General features: G+C 41.5%; 1 protein-coding gene across 3 annotated transcripts in view; it reads left to right on the plus strand.

Moving 5' to 3' along the window:
• The first annotated feature begins 4,167 nt into the window (after positions 1-4,167).
• etv4 (ETS variant transcription factor 4) overlaps positions 4,168-16,159 on the plus strand; it is a 33,927-nt gene continuing 21,935 nt past the window's right edge. Inside the window, exons 1-4 of one of the 3 annotated variants that reach the window (XM_079334394.1) lie at positions 4,168-4,386; positions 4,979-5,069; positions 5,268-5,315; positions 12,395-12,448. In XM_079334394.1, coding sequence (XP_079190520.1) covers positions 4,330-4,386; positions 4,979-5,069; positions 5,268-5,315; positions 12,395-12,448 — 250 coding nt within the window. In that variant the 5' untranslated portion in view covers positions 4,168-4,329. Of the gene's footprint in view, positions 4,387-4,439; positions 4,781-4,978; positions 5,070-5,267; positions 5,316-12,394; positions 12,449-16,159 lie in introns of those variants that run through there. The other 2 variants (XM_079334396.1, XM_079334395.1) reach the window with 2 other exon arrangements.

The following is a 16,159-nucleotide window of genomic DNA, read 5'->3' on the forward strand; positions in this document are numbered from 1 at the left end:
GTTTTGGCGCCCCCTGTGGCAAAAAGTTGCAATTTTTTTATCTCTTTGCGGATCTTTTCCTGAACATCTGTAAGAAGTGTTTTCCGAAAAAAGCTCATCCTCCTGTTATTAAACAATCAAACACTTCGCTTAGTGCAAATGTTTTTCCTGGAAGAAGTTTATGAGGGCACTTATGGTGAGCGCTGTTAATTGCCTATTGATGGAAACTGTCTTTTCTCTGAAGGATTTTTTTTTGGAAATAGCCACAGCTACCATTTTGGAAGTCAATGCGGTAAGGATGTGCTGCAGAAAACCTGAAGGTTAAGAGTTAAATGTAATAGGACAGACAGTGATCTGATGAAGATCATTTGGTTTGAGTGAAAGCCCCAGGAAATCTACTTCCAAAGACTTTGGGATGATGACCTTGTTTTGCCGACTGATGCCTCTTTCTTCCCCCACTGATTTTGTCTCCATGCAGCTAAACTTCCGCTTGAATCGAACACTTGTTTTCATACAATAACACAAGAAAAGGAAACTGGTGGAAATAGAAACGTTATATCCGTGCTTCCAGTAAGTCCCCATGTGATGTCCTTGTTACATCAAAGATCTTCATTTGTTTATCGGTCACCATCAGCCTTATCACGAGCGAGGGAGGAGTGGGAGGGAGAAGAGAGAGAGGAAGACGGAGCTCCAGAGAGAAGGGCGAGAGGAAAGACGGAGAGGTGTTTGTCGACAAGCTTTTCAAACAACACCCTCCCCCGCAGACGCCTCGGCCTCCGGCTCCCTCCTTCCTTAACCCCCGCGTACACTTTTTTTCTGCTCACCTTCTCTTTATTCCCCTTTTTTTTTTTATTTCTCTCCTCACAAATATTTCACTGTACGTCTACTACTACCTCCTTTCCCTCACAGCTCCCTCCATAACTACAACAGCTGAGGCTTTAACAACATTTGGTCCATCCATCAGGCACAGCCAGCTTTGATCAATAAGCACTTTGAGTCCACTCCACAGCACCGCACTGAACTTAAAATGTCTCCCGTCTGTCTCTGTCAGTACTTATCTCCGTGCTGACAAAGCCATATTAGACTCGAGGATGTGGACGACTGCTACAAGAGATTTCATGAAGCATTTGTGCTCTGCGTTGTATGTGCTGTAAATAACAAAAACATTTCTCTGTACTTTAACATTTAAATCCATGCTGAAAAAATGTAAAGAAGCTCTACTCTGATAACATGACGGTATCAGTAAGTGGAGGTGTATCACAAGCATGGCGGCCCCTTTCTTTTTCTTTTTTTTTCCAAGTTAAAGATGTCAAACGTGAATTAAAAACAGATGTGGTCTCTAAACACGTGCCGCATTTCAAAAGTCAACCCCCCCCCCTTTATTTCCTGTCTGGTATCACATCTAACAGCTCTAACTTTAGAAGTAACAAGAAAGACAAATGAGAGTGTTTGTTTTACTCACTTGAGTTATGAGGCTACTCTTTAAATGTGCAAAAGTAATTACTATAATTATTACGAGAGAGAGAGAAAGAGAAAGAGAGAAAAAAGGGGGGATTCACAAGTAGATTGTGTCACTTTCAAAGTGGAAATTTGGGGATTTTGTTCCAATAACTTGTGCTTTTCTGTCACATGGACTCTCATCATGCTCTCCTTTTTTTTTCCAATTGTCAGGAGTTTTCCAATATACTTTGCGGAAATAACACTACACTGTTGAGTCATGCTTCAGAATCAGGGACGAAAAAAAGAAAGAGAGAGAGGTTGTGGAAATAAAGTACAGGGAGGGAGCACAAACTCTCGCTGGTGACTTTTCCTCATGGGTTAAAGGTTATTATTAGTGTAGGCATACACAGTGTAAAATTAAGAGTATGCTAATAACGTCATGCTAACAAGCTAACAATGACTCATTAAATCTTCACATTTTAAGGTTTAGTTTGTTGGCATGGTAAAGCGAAATGGCATGTGATTAAGAAAAACAATGGATGTAATGGATATCCTGCTTTATTTAAAGGCACGTTTTGTAATTTCTGCCACTAGGGGTCAGTCTAAACAATAACCATGATAGCTGTTTTTCTGCATCGTTAAACAACGATCACAGTGAAAAAATGTTCATCTGTACAAAGAGACTAATGTATAAAAGTTGTATTATGTTTTGTTTAGATTAGGGTTAGTTATTTTTTTCACCTTATGTCATTATCTGAGAGCGGCTATAATGTTAAATATTAATGTAAATATCAAAACTAGATTTTCCTACACTGACATGATGATCACAGATCCTGGATGGTTTATTCAAAGGTCTGTGGATTAATCTGTTTGATCAATTAAATCTAAAATAAATTCATACAAGAAGCGTTTCACTTTTATTTATAACTTCATTAATTTAAAACACATTTTATTATAAATAGAGTTGTTCTATTCAGACATGGATATGAAAGTGTACACCCTCCTGCTGACTAATAAACTTATTTAATAATGGGCAATTTTTTGTCCTTACTCCGCAAGCTTTGAAGTCACATATTGGTTGTCTGGGCAACTATGGGTTACAACATAATAATGTTTAGTCATGCTTGCACGTCTGGAAAAAAATGAGGAACAAAGAAGATGTAAGCATCAGCACAAACAGTGTCAATGAAGTTGAAGTTCAGTTAGTTAATCACATTTCCTTTCTCCTAAATGATGGTCTATGACTCCTCCTTCTCCTTTTGTCAATTAATGATTAAAAATATGTTCATACATCGGCTTTAACGCAATAAAACGTCTGCTTAACAACAGTCCCGTTTCACTTTTCCATAACCCTTGAGTCTGTCCTGATCTGCTAAGCTGCTCACTGCTGGCTGTACAGACAGAGTATGGCTGATGCAATATTTACAGCCTGTTGTGCTCATCTGAATGTGCGTCTAAACATCATTAAGCAGGAAATAACATGCACAGTATCACCTGGCATAGGAGACAGAATATCAGCAGACATGGTGTCCAAACTTATTGTCAGGAAACGTTGAATCCCATCAGAGCTTTTGCTCGTCATCTCCTCTTTACTAAACAATCTCTGTGGCTTCAGTTTAGCTTCAATCCAAATGCATATTTCCAAATTCTCTTGGTCGTGTGTGTGTGTACAAAGCCTTGAGGACTTTAGCCCTACATCCTGTGGTTTTTGGTGCTGTGTGGACTTAAAACCACAAAAATGCAAGCATGCATATGCCTGAACTGATTTACGTCAGTTTTTGGTGCTCGGTTTTATTGTAAAAGTCTCCTGCAGAGGTAGTGCCACTTTTTTCCTGCTTGTCAAACAGAGAGGCAGAGACATGAAATTGAGGTAAACAAGTTCTTGAGTTTGTCTGGGCAGAGAAAGAAAAACATGTCAGGATGTTCGTGCCAGGGCAGGTTTTTATGAATGGAAGTTTTTTTTTCCCCCTCCAACTTTCCCTCTCTCTCTTTTTGTGAATGAAAAACAACTGGAAAATCCAGTATAAAGCCCTGCAGCCTGCCGGGAGATGATTGGCTCGTGTGGCGCAAGCTCCGCCTACGGTTGCTAGGAACCCGACTACCGGGCTTGTGATTGGCTCTTGGAGCGAACCGAGACTTCATTCATAAGTCAGTGTATTCAACAGGACAAAGACGAGAAATTCGAGCCCTTGAAAGAGGAAATGCACCAATCACGAGCTTCGTCTGGCTCGAGTGAGAAAAGCAAGTCTCGCTTTATCGCCAAAATCACGTCTGTTTGAAAAATGACAGCACAGCTGGGGCCCAAAAGTCACCACATTTCAAATAAATGTGCTCAAAAATCACTATTAATGGCGCGTGTCACTAATTTCTTCTTAAATATGATGAAGTTCTTTTGGTGCTGTGACTGCACTCAAACACAACATCTGTTTCCCGTCACAGTTTGAGCGCTGGAAAGTGGAGCCTACATGGTGATCCGTGGGCAGACGTGGCAAAAAGCCCAAAAAACAGACTACTAAATAACACTCATAACTCATACGCTCTCCGTGACCATTATTGCGTGTTTTTAAACCAGAAAAAACACGATATAAAACGGGGGGAAAAAATCACTCCAAAAACCGCAACAAAAAAAAAGCTGCAAAAAGCTGCATAAATAAAGTGTCTGTTTCACCTGAACTCCTAACACGACGAGACGAGCTGTCTGTCACACACAAAAAAATAGATTTGTAAAGGAGGGCAGCAGCCTGCTGGGTAATCACTCGCCATCACTTCCCCTCGGTATTTTTTGTGAATGGAGCTCATTATGCATGCAGCCTCCACGCAGCTCCATTCACAAGCAGCGCTCCCTCCTCTCCCTGCAGGCTGCGTGGATCGCACTCAAACTCAGCCTAAATGACCACAAACGGTTAACGGATGGATTATAAGATGGATGGATATTTGGACCAGCAAGTGCCTTACACTTTAGCAAATGTACGTATGGATGAACTGTGATTGTTCTTTTTTCCAGCTCTTTGCAATGACTCTGCTGCTACCGGGCTTTATCTGTCTCCGCGTCGCGTCTGCACGAGTTTTGGCCCGAAGCGACTGCATGTAGTGCGCGAAAGAAAAGTCATATTTCTCTCCTGGTTTTAACACAAAAGTATTCTCAACGTAAGGCGTTTTGAGTTCAACATTTAGGACCGTTTAAACGAGGTTCGCTCTGAGCGCTGGTAGAAGTGACAAAGTGTGCCAAATGGTCACTTTCTTCAGACGCAAACAGCGCGTTTGTTTTTTTTTCCCGAGATTGCCTCCACAGCTGAGCAATGTGTTGTTTTCTAAGGTTGTTCATGTTCACAGAAAGCTGCTGTAGTCCCAACATATGTAGGTAACTAAAAGTGTTGGCGTTATTTGTCAAAAATATCACTTTCTTCTCCATTTTTTTGCAAAGTGTTTTTCTGCTGTTTTCCTCTCCACATGCCACATTAAACATGCCATTAGCTCCTCTGACACTGATGTTGTACACATGCCCTGTTGGGACTCTGTTTTCTCACTTGTCCTCTCTTTGCATGTATGCCTTTTGCAGAAGTCGCATGGAAATGGGCCCCTAAATAGACTGTTGATGGCAGCGAAAAGGAAATACATGGACACAGAATTACCCCCTCAGGAATCTGAAGGTAAAGTAGTGGAAGCTCTGCTCTCTTTTACATGACGCATGTTTACATCATTGTCTATCAACCCCAGGCCATGGTAGCCTGGCTCTCACTTCACTCCATTTACAGATAAAGGATGAAACAGGTCTTATTAAGTTTCTAATAGTGGTCTGTCATTGTGCAGTGCACTCATCAGACTGTCTTTTTTGTCTCCCTGTTCAGACCTCTTCCAGGATTTAAGCCAACTCCAAGAGACATGGCTCACAGAAGGTGAGTCGCACCTTAAGGCTGCTTTTACTCTTACTCTAACTTAGATCAATCACCAGGCTTCATCATGTGTCTGCTTGCAACGTTTGTTTGAAAAAGGGCCACCCCCAAAAAAGGTCAAATACAGCCTTGTGTCTTCTATATGTTCTTCAAATGTTAAGGAAGTAGACACACATGCTGCTTTAAGTCTTAAAAGAAAAGCTTCGGTTGTGACTTATTTTTTAATAATTGAGTAAAACGGAAGGTAAAGGGCTGTATTTTACTTTTTTATTTTCTGGATGCATAAGTGAATATGAAAAATAAGACAAATCTGGCATGCCGTATTCTGTTTATTTCAAATTTGAAGGATTTAAACACAAATTCTGCTTTCCATCTCACATACAAATCAGATTATGAGAATTATTCAGTGAAGAGTTGATAAAATAGAAGATAAGAGACTGTATTTGTCTCTTTTATATCCGTTTCTTTGTAGATTAGTGAGCAAGAACCATAAAAATACAATCAGAGTTTATTATCTCTTGTTTTATTCAACTCCTGAGAATTATGCACATGTGCTTCTCTTCGCGGAGGGTTTAAAGCAGCACATGTTTATAATTCCAGAGAAGTTGAATAAAAGGGAAGTTAATAGACTGTATTTGTCTTATTTTTTGGGGGGGATTCAGGATGAATGTGTTAACAAGAAAACCTAAACCCTTCTCATCTTCCGTTGTAGTCCACTTTAAAAGAATTTGCACATGTTGCTGCTTTTCATCTGCGCTTAAAAACCTGCACATGAAACGGAGTCCTTAAAAGTTGAATTGATGATGCATCAGAAAACGGGAAAGGTTTTTTAAGTCCCAAATGCTCTGATTTTCACATCTGCTTTAAGGCTTTCAGTGTGACTATAACACCTTTCAATGCTTTTCTATTAAAATAAACTGTGTTTTATGGGGAAAGGTTGACCCTCTAAGTGAAGCTAAAGAGCCCCCAAAACTTTCTGATGCATCCCACGTAGTCATAAAACACACAGAAGAGAAAAAAAAGGAGGCCATGGAGAGCACAGACGGGACATTATTAGCTTTGAGCATGTCCTATTTTGGCCATGTTGGCATGTAGCGTGCGTGCCAGCCTGCAGCCAATGCAAACAAACTGCTTATTTGGCTCATGTCACTCAAAGGCACATAGCGATGAAATGAGGACCAGTCAGAGGCAATTGTCAGCTAGTAGACTTTAATAAGTGCAATGATGATGTGAGCCCTAATAGAGTAATTATACTGTACGTCAGGCGAGGGGTAAACAACACAGTGAGTCACGAGCTTGTGTCTGTTGGTGCTGCTTCAGTCTGCAGCGGGACGGTGTGGGTCTGAATGTGCGAGGCAGAGCGAGCAGCAAGAGGTGTGAATGTGGTTGTGTCGCTTTGCTTTGATGTGCTTTTATGTGGAGCTTTAAAGTGAAATGCAACTCTTTTTTTTTTTTTTTTGGATTAATATGAATCCACTTCAGTCTGATCAGTCCGGTGGAAAAAGTCCAACCCTGCAAACTGAAATGTTATAGTTGTAGTCTCTTGAGTGTTTGCAGTTTACTGTGCAGAATTATCTGTTTTGACCAGTATTCAGAGTTTTAAGTGTTAATGCACAAGCAGGTTTTTTGTCAGACATGAAAGGAATGTATTTTCAGGATGTTTATCCTCTGACGCACACTCAGATGAATACAAATTAAAGCAGTGCAATGTAACAATCATTCAATGTGTTATATATACACCAAGACCTACAGTATGTTCATGGTCTATCTATGTGTTCTCTGACCTTATTGAATTAGTGACGTTTCTGAAACCAGTCTTGGTCCAGGAGGAAGCCTCAAGACAAGTGAGGTGCAGAAAGTTAAAGTTGAAAATGGACAAAATCTAGCATCTCTTGTAGTTAAGCTACATCGCATAAAAACAAAAAAGTGTCCTTTTATGTCCAAAGAATTAAACACCATAAAAAAACCTTGTTTCATTTACATATATATATATATTTATACTCATAACTTCATTAGAATTTATTTGATCCTTTTTAGTACAGCTGCTAAATTAATCGTGAATCCGGCGTCATCACGACACGAACATTTGGAATAAACACATCGCAAAAAGTCAGATTTTATAAGTAATAAGTAAGAGAATTTATTTCAAAGAAACCAGCAATGCTTTCTCACTCAGCGTGCGTTCATTTAGCACCATGCAGGTGCTTTCACACCAGTTTGAAGCAGTCAGATGCTAGCTAGCAGATGCTAGCCAGGAGATGCTAGCCAGCAGCGGACTAGCAGCTACACCCAGATTATCTGTTGCCACTTTGTATGTTGCCTATTTATTCTGGATGCAGGAGAGACATGTTACAAACACACATTTTATGTTAAAAATGAAGAACAGCAGATATAGAGAGGAAAAACTGAGACTTACAAACAATCTGAAATTTTGTGAATCTGTCGCATTTCGGCTATCGCGATTTTGAGCAATGTTTTAAACCTCACCAAACCTGAATGTCACTTTGATTCAACAGTGTGATTTTAAAGAGGTAAATGATAAATATTAACCGTAGATGCTGTCTCTGTTGCTTATAGCTGATTTAAAGTCAAGATCTCATGGCTGTGTTCATTTAAAAACCCAATAATGTGATGTTTCCACCAGACCCACGGACACTGGCTGAGCAACATAAACATGAAAACAACAAAAGTAGGTTTAAATATGGGATATTCCAACTATTATCCTTTACCATTTTTCCCATTCAGGGTTGCAGTGGGGCTGAAGCCGATCCTAGCTGTGATTGGGCGAGAGGCACTGTACACCCTGTTTAAATGGATGAGATGTATTTTTCAGAGTAGGCTACATAAGACTTTTTTATCCATTGCATGAGTGGTGCTCAGCTGTTCTTGGTAAATTGTGATTTCATAAGAAGTTTCTCCTTCTAAGAATAGTTGGAGTACTGTGAGTTACGCTGGTCACGCAAAGAACACATCAGGTCAGCAAACTGTGAGGAAGTGAGTGCGTTACAATCAGAGACAGCGTGACAGTCTTTGTGTCTATCCGGGATTTAAATACAGCCCTCTCCTGTTAACGTCAAACAATGCTGCCTCCATGTTAGCCTTCTCACCTTTTCTCATGCAGCGTCAAAGAGCCGGCAAGTTCACTTCACACCCGCGTCTCACACACACACACACACACACACACACAGACAAAGACGAGAGACAGAGGCAATAAAAGTGTAACAATAGGTGTCGCTTCAAAGATTGAGCCCATTTGTATTCACAGATTTTACTGTTAAAAATACAGCTGAAGGGTTCAAGTCACCAAAATAAACCCAACTCATCTCGTATGATGAAGTCTAACAAGGGCACGAGTGGTTTCAGTACACCTTAGGACAGGGTTATTTTTCATTCCCATTTAAAGTGCTTTGGTGAGGGGACCTCAAATTTACAGTAGAAGTTCTCCTTTAGCAAAAACGGGCGCATTGTCTTGGTTTGATGTTGGTGTCCAATTTAAAAAAAAAAAAAAAAATCAGTTCCATCAGTTTTCTCCAACTTCTACTTTCTTTAATCAAAGTTCCTCTGAGAAGGGATAGTAGTGTGAAACATTGTTTCTTGTTTTGATCTAAAGAAATACATTCATGTTAATTCAGATTGGTATAAGCAGCACAATTTATGTTCCTTTCAGCCCCATTGTATTAAGTCGGCAGAGGAAATCATTGAGACAGAAAGCCCAAAATCAAAATAAAACCAAAACCAAAAGTCCCTGTCCAGACTCTCCTGGAGGGCAAACACTTCAATCTGTTGTCTTTTGTGTAATTATGATGAACCAAGCCTTTAAAAAGAGACATGAGTTCATGTACTGGCTTTCAAAATGAGTGACAGATTATAGTTAAGTCACAGGGAGATAGGTTGGTGTAAAAAAAAAAAAGAAAAGTTGGAGAAAGATGGAAGAGTAGCTTCACTATCAAAGTGTTATTTAACCCTAAGTACTGGCTTGTTTTCAGCTTCCCCAGCTAAGACCTCTCCTTTCCTGTTGCATTAATTAAAGACCTGATCATGACTGATTGCAGTTGTGAGGGATTCACCGAGATTGTAAAAGCCGGGTAGCTGGAGGGAGTTTCTAAAAAAAAAAAAAAACTCCTGCCAAAGGAGAGCGGAAGCGAGTGAGAGACAGAAAGGGTGAAGCGCTGAATGGCAAGAGTTCAGGAGCTTGTCACATCTTGTCTCGTTTTGGCCTTTAGGTTTATATGACTGCGGCTGCTTAGCTCCTCCCAGGATCTCCCACTGAGAGAAAAAAAAAAGTCATTCAAGGTGCCTGGAAGCATCGGGGAGAACATGCGTCTGTGCTCGAATAAACACACTTTCCTTCTTGTGCTGACTTGCATCTCAAAGCCCCTGACGACGTGTTCCTGGAAACAAATCGCACACGCACACACACACATGAAAGTTTACAGACACACACTTCGTATGAGATGAAGTCTGATGTTCGTCCTTGTGTCTCTGCTCCTCTTTATGAGGTCCAGCATGTTCCCTTTTGGACATGTTGAAACTAGCCGAAATGAGAAGTGATTGATAGTTGGGTCGGCAGAACTAAATATCGGCCCCTGCTCTGTCTCAGACAGCAGCCTGATTCTCCGTCCCCCGAGGGCGAAAGGCAGAAAAGTTAAAAGGGGGTAATATTATTATGGTATAGTAGGCCACAGGATGGAGCGTTATATAAGAAATCGATGTAATTTATCTTAACATGCTCCAAAACGCTGTCATCCGGTTTCCTCTGCACAGGAAGGAGGAGTGTGACGACAAGAAAGTAGATTTGAATGTCTTATTTCCTCTTTTTGTCCTCTGCTGCTCTCGTGCTCTCTGGGGTTTTGGTCTCTGTGTTACGTGGCCTTGATTTCAAAATAAAACATTTGATGAGGGGAGAAAAAAAAAAAAAAGACAGCTGAGGAGGAATAGTGGGACAGAGTGAGGTGGTTGGGCGAGGTCACACTCTCACACTTCTGTTGTAACGTTACAGTACGAACATCTTCTTTTGGGGCGCCTGTATAGCGGTTTGTCCGTGCAGCGCATGTACAGAGGTTAGATCTCTCTCTCTCTCCTGAGTTTCTGACTCTATCCACTGGCCCATCTCTAAAATAAAGGTATGAAAAGCCCAAACTGCATTACATCATATATTAAAGTTTGATGCCAGCGACACGTTTGTAATATGGATTTGAGAGAGGGTAACTTTTATCACCCCGTAACATGGCCTCCTCTTTGAAGCCCTCAGACACTGAGAAGATCAGTTTCTTTTATTTTGAAAATCGAATGCTCAAGCTCACAATGTGCCAACAATGTGTACCTATATAACCCATATGTTACCAGCTTGTTTCATCCAGGATATTATAACTTTACCAGTAATATTTGTATTTTTTTCTTAACCGTGAAGGAAAGGGGATGATTGTATTATTTATTGGGGGAAAAATTGGCAGTTTTTTTTAATCCATTTTCAGTAAATGCAAGGTGCTAAAGTTCTCACAGTATGGTACCACTTTATTTTGCAGCCCATTTGCCCCTGATTGAGTGCATGTTATTTAATGATACCCATCAACTTTTCCCTACCAGTTAGCTAGTACCATGACGTAAGTGTGAGTCCCAGGCAATGGAAACTCTTTAAAACCCAGAGAAACTTGTCGAGAGGGACTTGTGCCAGTTTGAAAGGTTGCTAGCTCTGGTTCTGCTTTATGGTCGTTAAATCAAAAGGTAGGCCGACCAAATACCAGCGACTGTTGGTGAATTTGACCTCCGAGCCGCTGTTGGCAGCCAAATGTTATTTGGCTTTTCCAAACTGTTTGTGTAACTCGATGTCCAAAGCTCGGAAAGCACAATTGTGAATGGGTTTGGATTCCTGAAAAAAAAAAAAAAAAAGCGTTGCACAATGGTGTCTGTCTCGCTGAGCTGCACCTGGGCTCGGCAATGCTGACTCTGTTTTTTTCTTTTGGATCCGAGAGGAGGTCCATTTTAAGAGAGTGGCACTGAAATGGACACCATTGCAAGTCATTATACATCAGATCAAGATATCACACGTGTGCACATCATCACAGTCATTGTAATTGAATATCGTCTCTGTGAGAATCTGATATAATGTATGTCGAGCTATAAAATGTTCCTTTTAAAGGAAAAGTAGCGGGTTAATAAATAAAGTAGAGAACACTAATTCAAAGCAGATTGTTGCCACTTGACAAGAAGATCTAAGAAGTGTTTTAACCTTAACTTGCCCTCGTTTCACTCCCCCACATCTTCACTTCATTCATGTCTGCCTTCCTTGTTTTATATCCGCTTGTATCTCTCCATTCGTCATTTACGCAGCAGATGAAGTCCAGACTTCTTTTAACAATGTAAGACAGAGTCCCTAACTCTTAGAGGCAGAGAGAAATTCTATCTCTTCACAGAACTGACAGATTTTCACAGTATTTTTGGGGGGTTTTCGGCAGGATAGCCAGTTTCAGTCTGACCTGATCCTCGAGATGGAAATAAAGGGAACTGACTAACGGCTGGTTGCACCACTATGACTGTTGGTGTAAAGCTGTCTGAATATGAGTGGTCAAGAATGAAATCACAGGATGTATTGCATATAGTATCATGTCAGACAAAAGATTGCCTGGGGAGAGGTGACATGGTGCAAAAAAAAATAAAAAATAAAAAAGGAATCAAAATCGTGCATGGACCACTTTTTGAAGGTCTCGCCCTGTCTTGGTCTTGATCTTGACTCTGTCTCTGTCTGTTAACGTCTTGGTCTTGTAAAGAACAGAACTGTATCATATCGTATATCTCTCTCTTGGACTGAAAAGAATTTCATTTAAACTCTTCCGAGATCCGTTAACTGAAGCTGGCTCCATGCAGCGTTATGTTGTTGTGTTATTGATCTCTGGGTGAACACAGCACCGACATACTGCAACAAAAAAAAAAACAGGAAGTGAAGGTCGCCTGAATGAAGGAGAGCCTTGCTCTAATTTCAGAGAGAAGAAGGGAGGAAATGAAACACAGAGAAAGGTCAGATTTAGTCTGAATAATAATAATAATACAATTTTAAAGCGTTTTTGTTTTTTTTCTTATTTCAGCTCAGGTTCCTGACAGTGACGAACAATTTGTTCCCGATTTCCACTCTGAGAACTGTGAGTACCCCACTTTCAATCACTATGTCCTCTCAATGCATGATTGTAAATGTACTGTGTGTTTCTTTGTCTCAACTTGGTTTCTTAAAAAAAAAAAAAAAAGTGATAATCTGACCATAGATTGCATGGATTGGATTTTTTTTAGATGTGTTTCCAATCAGGTATGAATCTATGCAGCATACATAGGTGTGCATTATCATTGGCCCATCGTGTATTTCCAGCTGAAATCTGCACGTCATGAGAAAGCGAGGAAGAAAGCGGCGGTTAGATTGGTGCTGTGAGACCGCCAGGGGCTTATGTAGGGATACTGTAACCCGCTGATGTTACAGTAATCTCTTTGGCAGACAAAGCTGTGCAGAAACAGAAGGCCTAATGAGCCGGTCATCATGAGGTGAATTTGGACGCAGGCATTGTGTGCTGCCGTCACCCATTTGCATCCCTTTGAAAAGCTGAATGGGTACGCCTCAGGAAACCAGTAAAAAAATCATTCAGGGCACAGGTACAAAGATTTCCCTTTGTGTACATCGGAAGGTGTAAAATGGAAAAGCAAATTCCTGGGCTGCACAACTGAGCAGCTATTTGAATGCGTTTCCCTTTTCTTGTTGTGTGTCTTAACAATGGCGATTCAGGATCTGGGCGGGGGGGACGGGGACGTGTTGCTCTGCAAACACTTTTTTTTTTTTCCTGGCCCATTGAACTCACTGCAGGCTCCTCTGCAATGTTTTAGCCATGACTCTGAAATGGGTCCGAACCCTCAAAGAGAGCTTGAAACGCCTCCAAGAATAATCTCGAGCGCAAAGTAGAAGTGACAGCTTTCAGTTGCAGTCAAAGGCGCTTCCTCTCGCTTGAAGCCCCGTGTCTCTTTTGTGTGTCAACATCGTGTGATTCAACCAGCTCCGAGTCACAACTGCTCGGCCGCTCGGTGACACACACCCTATGCGAGATTGTGGCTTGTCTGCCGTCCAACAATGCGGAGAAGGAAGCGCAGATGAACCCCGGGGCACACCGAGGTCGTGTCTACTTAACCCCCTGACCTGTCAGCCAATCAGCTGTCAGGCCTTTTGCTAACAGTTGAGCAGGGTATGATTTGCAGGGTCATCGGGGCTTCAGTTTGACGGGCAGCTCACTTATACACAGCAGAGACACTCCTGCTTTGACAGACAGTGTCCCCGCTGGTCTCAGTCAATAGCCGCAGAGTCCAGTAAGAGCGTCTCTATTCAGCTTTGATTTATAGGAAATTGAGGCTGACAAGCGCCTATAAATATATTCATCATTGTGTGTCTATTAAAGGCATACAGAGCCGTGAGTTTTCCCATGCTGAACAGAAGGCATCTGGTGTACTTTTAAAAAACAAGTGACTCACCTGTTTTAAGACTTTACAGCAAAAAAACATAAAGCAAAGCCCTAATCCCAGGTGACCGGAGTATAATTGAAGCTTTTATTGAAAACAGCACCCTGGTAAAAATTAAACATTGTTCTTGACTGACTCAGGTTGTTACCTGCATGGGTGTGGTGTTGTCGGAAAGAGAGAGAGAGAGAGAGAGAGAGAGAGAGGAAAACAGGTTAAAAAAAAAGAGTGTAAGAGAGAAAGACGGGAGGCTAGAAAACAAGGGGACGAGCTGGAATGCTAGATTAGAGGAAAGAAAGAAGGGGGGCAAAAGGAGGGATTGTGCAATACCTGCACATCTGGTAAATCTATCTCATCTGGTCCCTCAGTTTACGGCTAACAAGCGTGCTCTGTCTGCAGGCTGCGGGGAGGTTATGCAAACATGCAGCTTTAATGTACTTGCTGACCTGCCCCTAATAGTAATTGAGACATTGGTAATAACATTGCAACTTTTTTTTCCATTGACCTTCTGTGATTGGCTGAAGGCCGTGATTTTAATCTCATCAAGAGAAGATGAGGATTAAAGTTTGGTGTTGACAGCACATCAAGATTTCGTCCTCGCCTGACGCTAAGCAGTCCGACAGACTCCTTTGTCTGCTTTACCGCCTGCGGGGAAAAAAACACATGGAGGTGTCACTCAAATTTATGAAGCACATTTAATTAAAATAGTTTCGACATGTCACTTCTTTGCCTTTTTTTTTTTCTTATACGTGTCTCAGAAACGGCAGAATGTCTAAGCAGGAGTGTTTAGCGAGGCCCTGCCTGCGCTCCAGAGCCCGTTCTTCTTTGTCCAAGTATGTTGTTTACACTTGGAGCAGCTCAAGAGATGTGACCCATTCATAAATTTTCTTCCCTGTGTGCGTAAGAGGAAGTGTGCCTCTCCCCCCCCCCCCCCCCCCCCACACACACACACACCCGCTCCTTCTCTCTCTTTCAGGCCTCCGCTGCTCTCTCCTTCGCTCTTCATTCATAAAAAAAGCCCTACAGTACTACAGACCCCCGCCTCCCCCTCTCTCTCTCTCTCTCTCTCTCTCTCTCTCTGACACCCCCTCTTCTCAGAGAGGACTCTCCAAACCCCTCCCTCCCTTCCTGTGTCTGTACAAACTAAGTCGAATTTAAAAATCTGGACTCCCCTCCCCTTCACCTTTCCTCTCTACCTCTCTCCTCTGTCTCTCTCTCTCTGCACACTCACACACACACACACACACACACACACACACACTTTGAGTGTTCCAAGATGTCGACTAATCCAGTGTTTTGCAGTTGTGTGGGACGATTGTTTAGTTCTGGGCCTTACAGTAATTATATAGGAAGTTGTGGTGATATACAGTAGAGTGGCGTTACACTGCTTTCCAGAGAGTTTAACAAAGGAGAGAGGAAGAAGAAGAAGAAGAAGAAGAAGCCATACACACATTCTCTCATTATGCTTCTTTATTTTAAAAAGTTAATCTTTATATTTTTGTCTTTTTCTTTATTTGTTTTATTTGCATCAACTTTAGAAGTGTTTCCCCTTCTTTAAGTCTAATGTAGAGGGTCTGCACTTTATTTTTTTATAAGAAGTGAATTGTAACTCGAGACAGAGAAAAGGCTGCTTAGAGAGCAAACGTGCGTAGAAGTTTGTGTCTTTCATGCAACAGTTGCAGAAAAGTAGAAAAAAAAAGTTACAGTAAGAACCAAAAAAAAACAAAAAAAAAAACAGGAAGTCATAAAAAAAGAGAGAGGCAGACATTTTGCTCTGGAAAAAGTTGTCACATGTGAGAGTTTAAAATTACAAAATCATTTTCTAATAATAATTTTGAAATGTCAGGTCGGAGGTTTTCCCCCAGAAGAGGTTCGAGTAACCCAGATGATCTAAATCTAAACATGTGAACACTTGGTTTAAATGTGCGCTTGTTTTAAGATGACATTACATTTCAGGACAGGAGTAGAAAGAAATAAACCAGGACAGAGAGAAAGTCGAGGTTCCAGTAACCCAGTTGAAGCGAATCCTCGCAGCAGTGTGCCTCTCTGGCTCCATGTGTTCTGCTTTGTCATGAATTCACAGCCTTCCTCTTGTTTGGGTTGTTTTTCTGGATCAGAACTGGCCCAATCAGGCCCTTATCTGGCACATGGGACCACGGGTGAACCCCAGCCCCTCCCTCCCTCTTCTCTTCCTCAACTCCCTCTCTCCCCCGACAGAGAAACATGCAGCTCTGTGTTCTCCACTTTCCAAAATACAGCTGCTATGCAACAAAGTGCGCAAAAACAGCCAGGTGCCTGCCAGATATGCATGGATACCGTTGCTCGCCCGCTCTCTCGCTCTCTCGCTCGCCCTCAGAGGCGGG

The sequence above is a fragment of the Symphodus melops genome, assembly GCF_947650265.1.
Source record: "Symphodus melops genome assembly, chromosome: 21".
Taxonomy (NCBI): domain Eukaryota; kingdom Metazoa; phylum Chordata; class Actinopteri; order Labriformes; family Labridae; genus Symphodus; species Symphodus melops.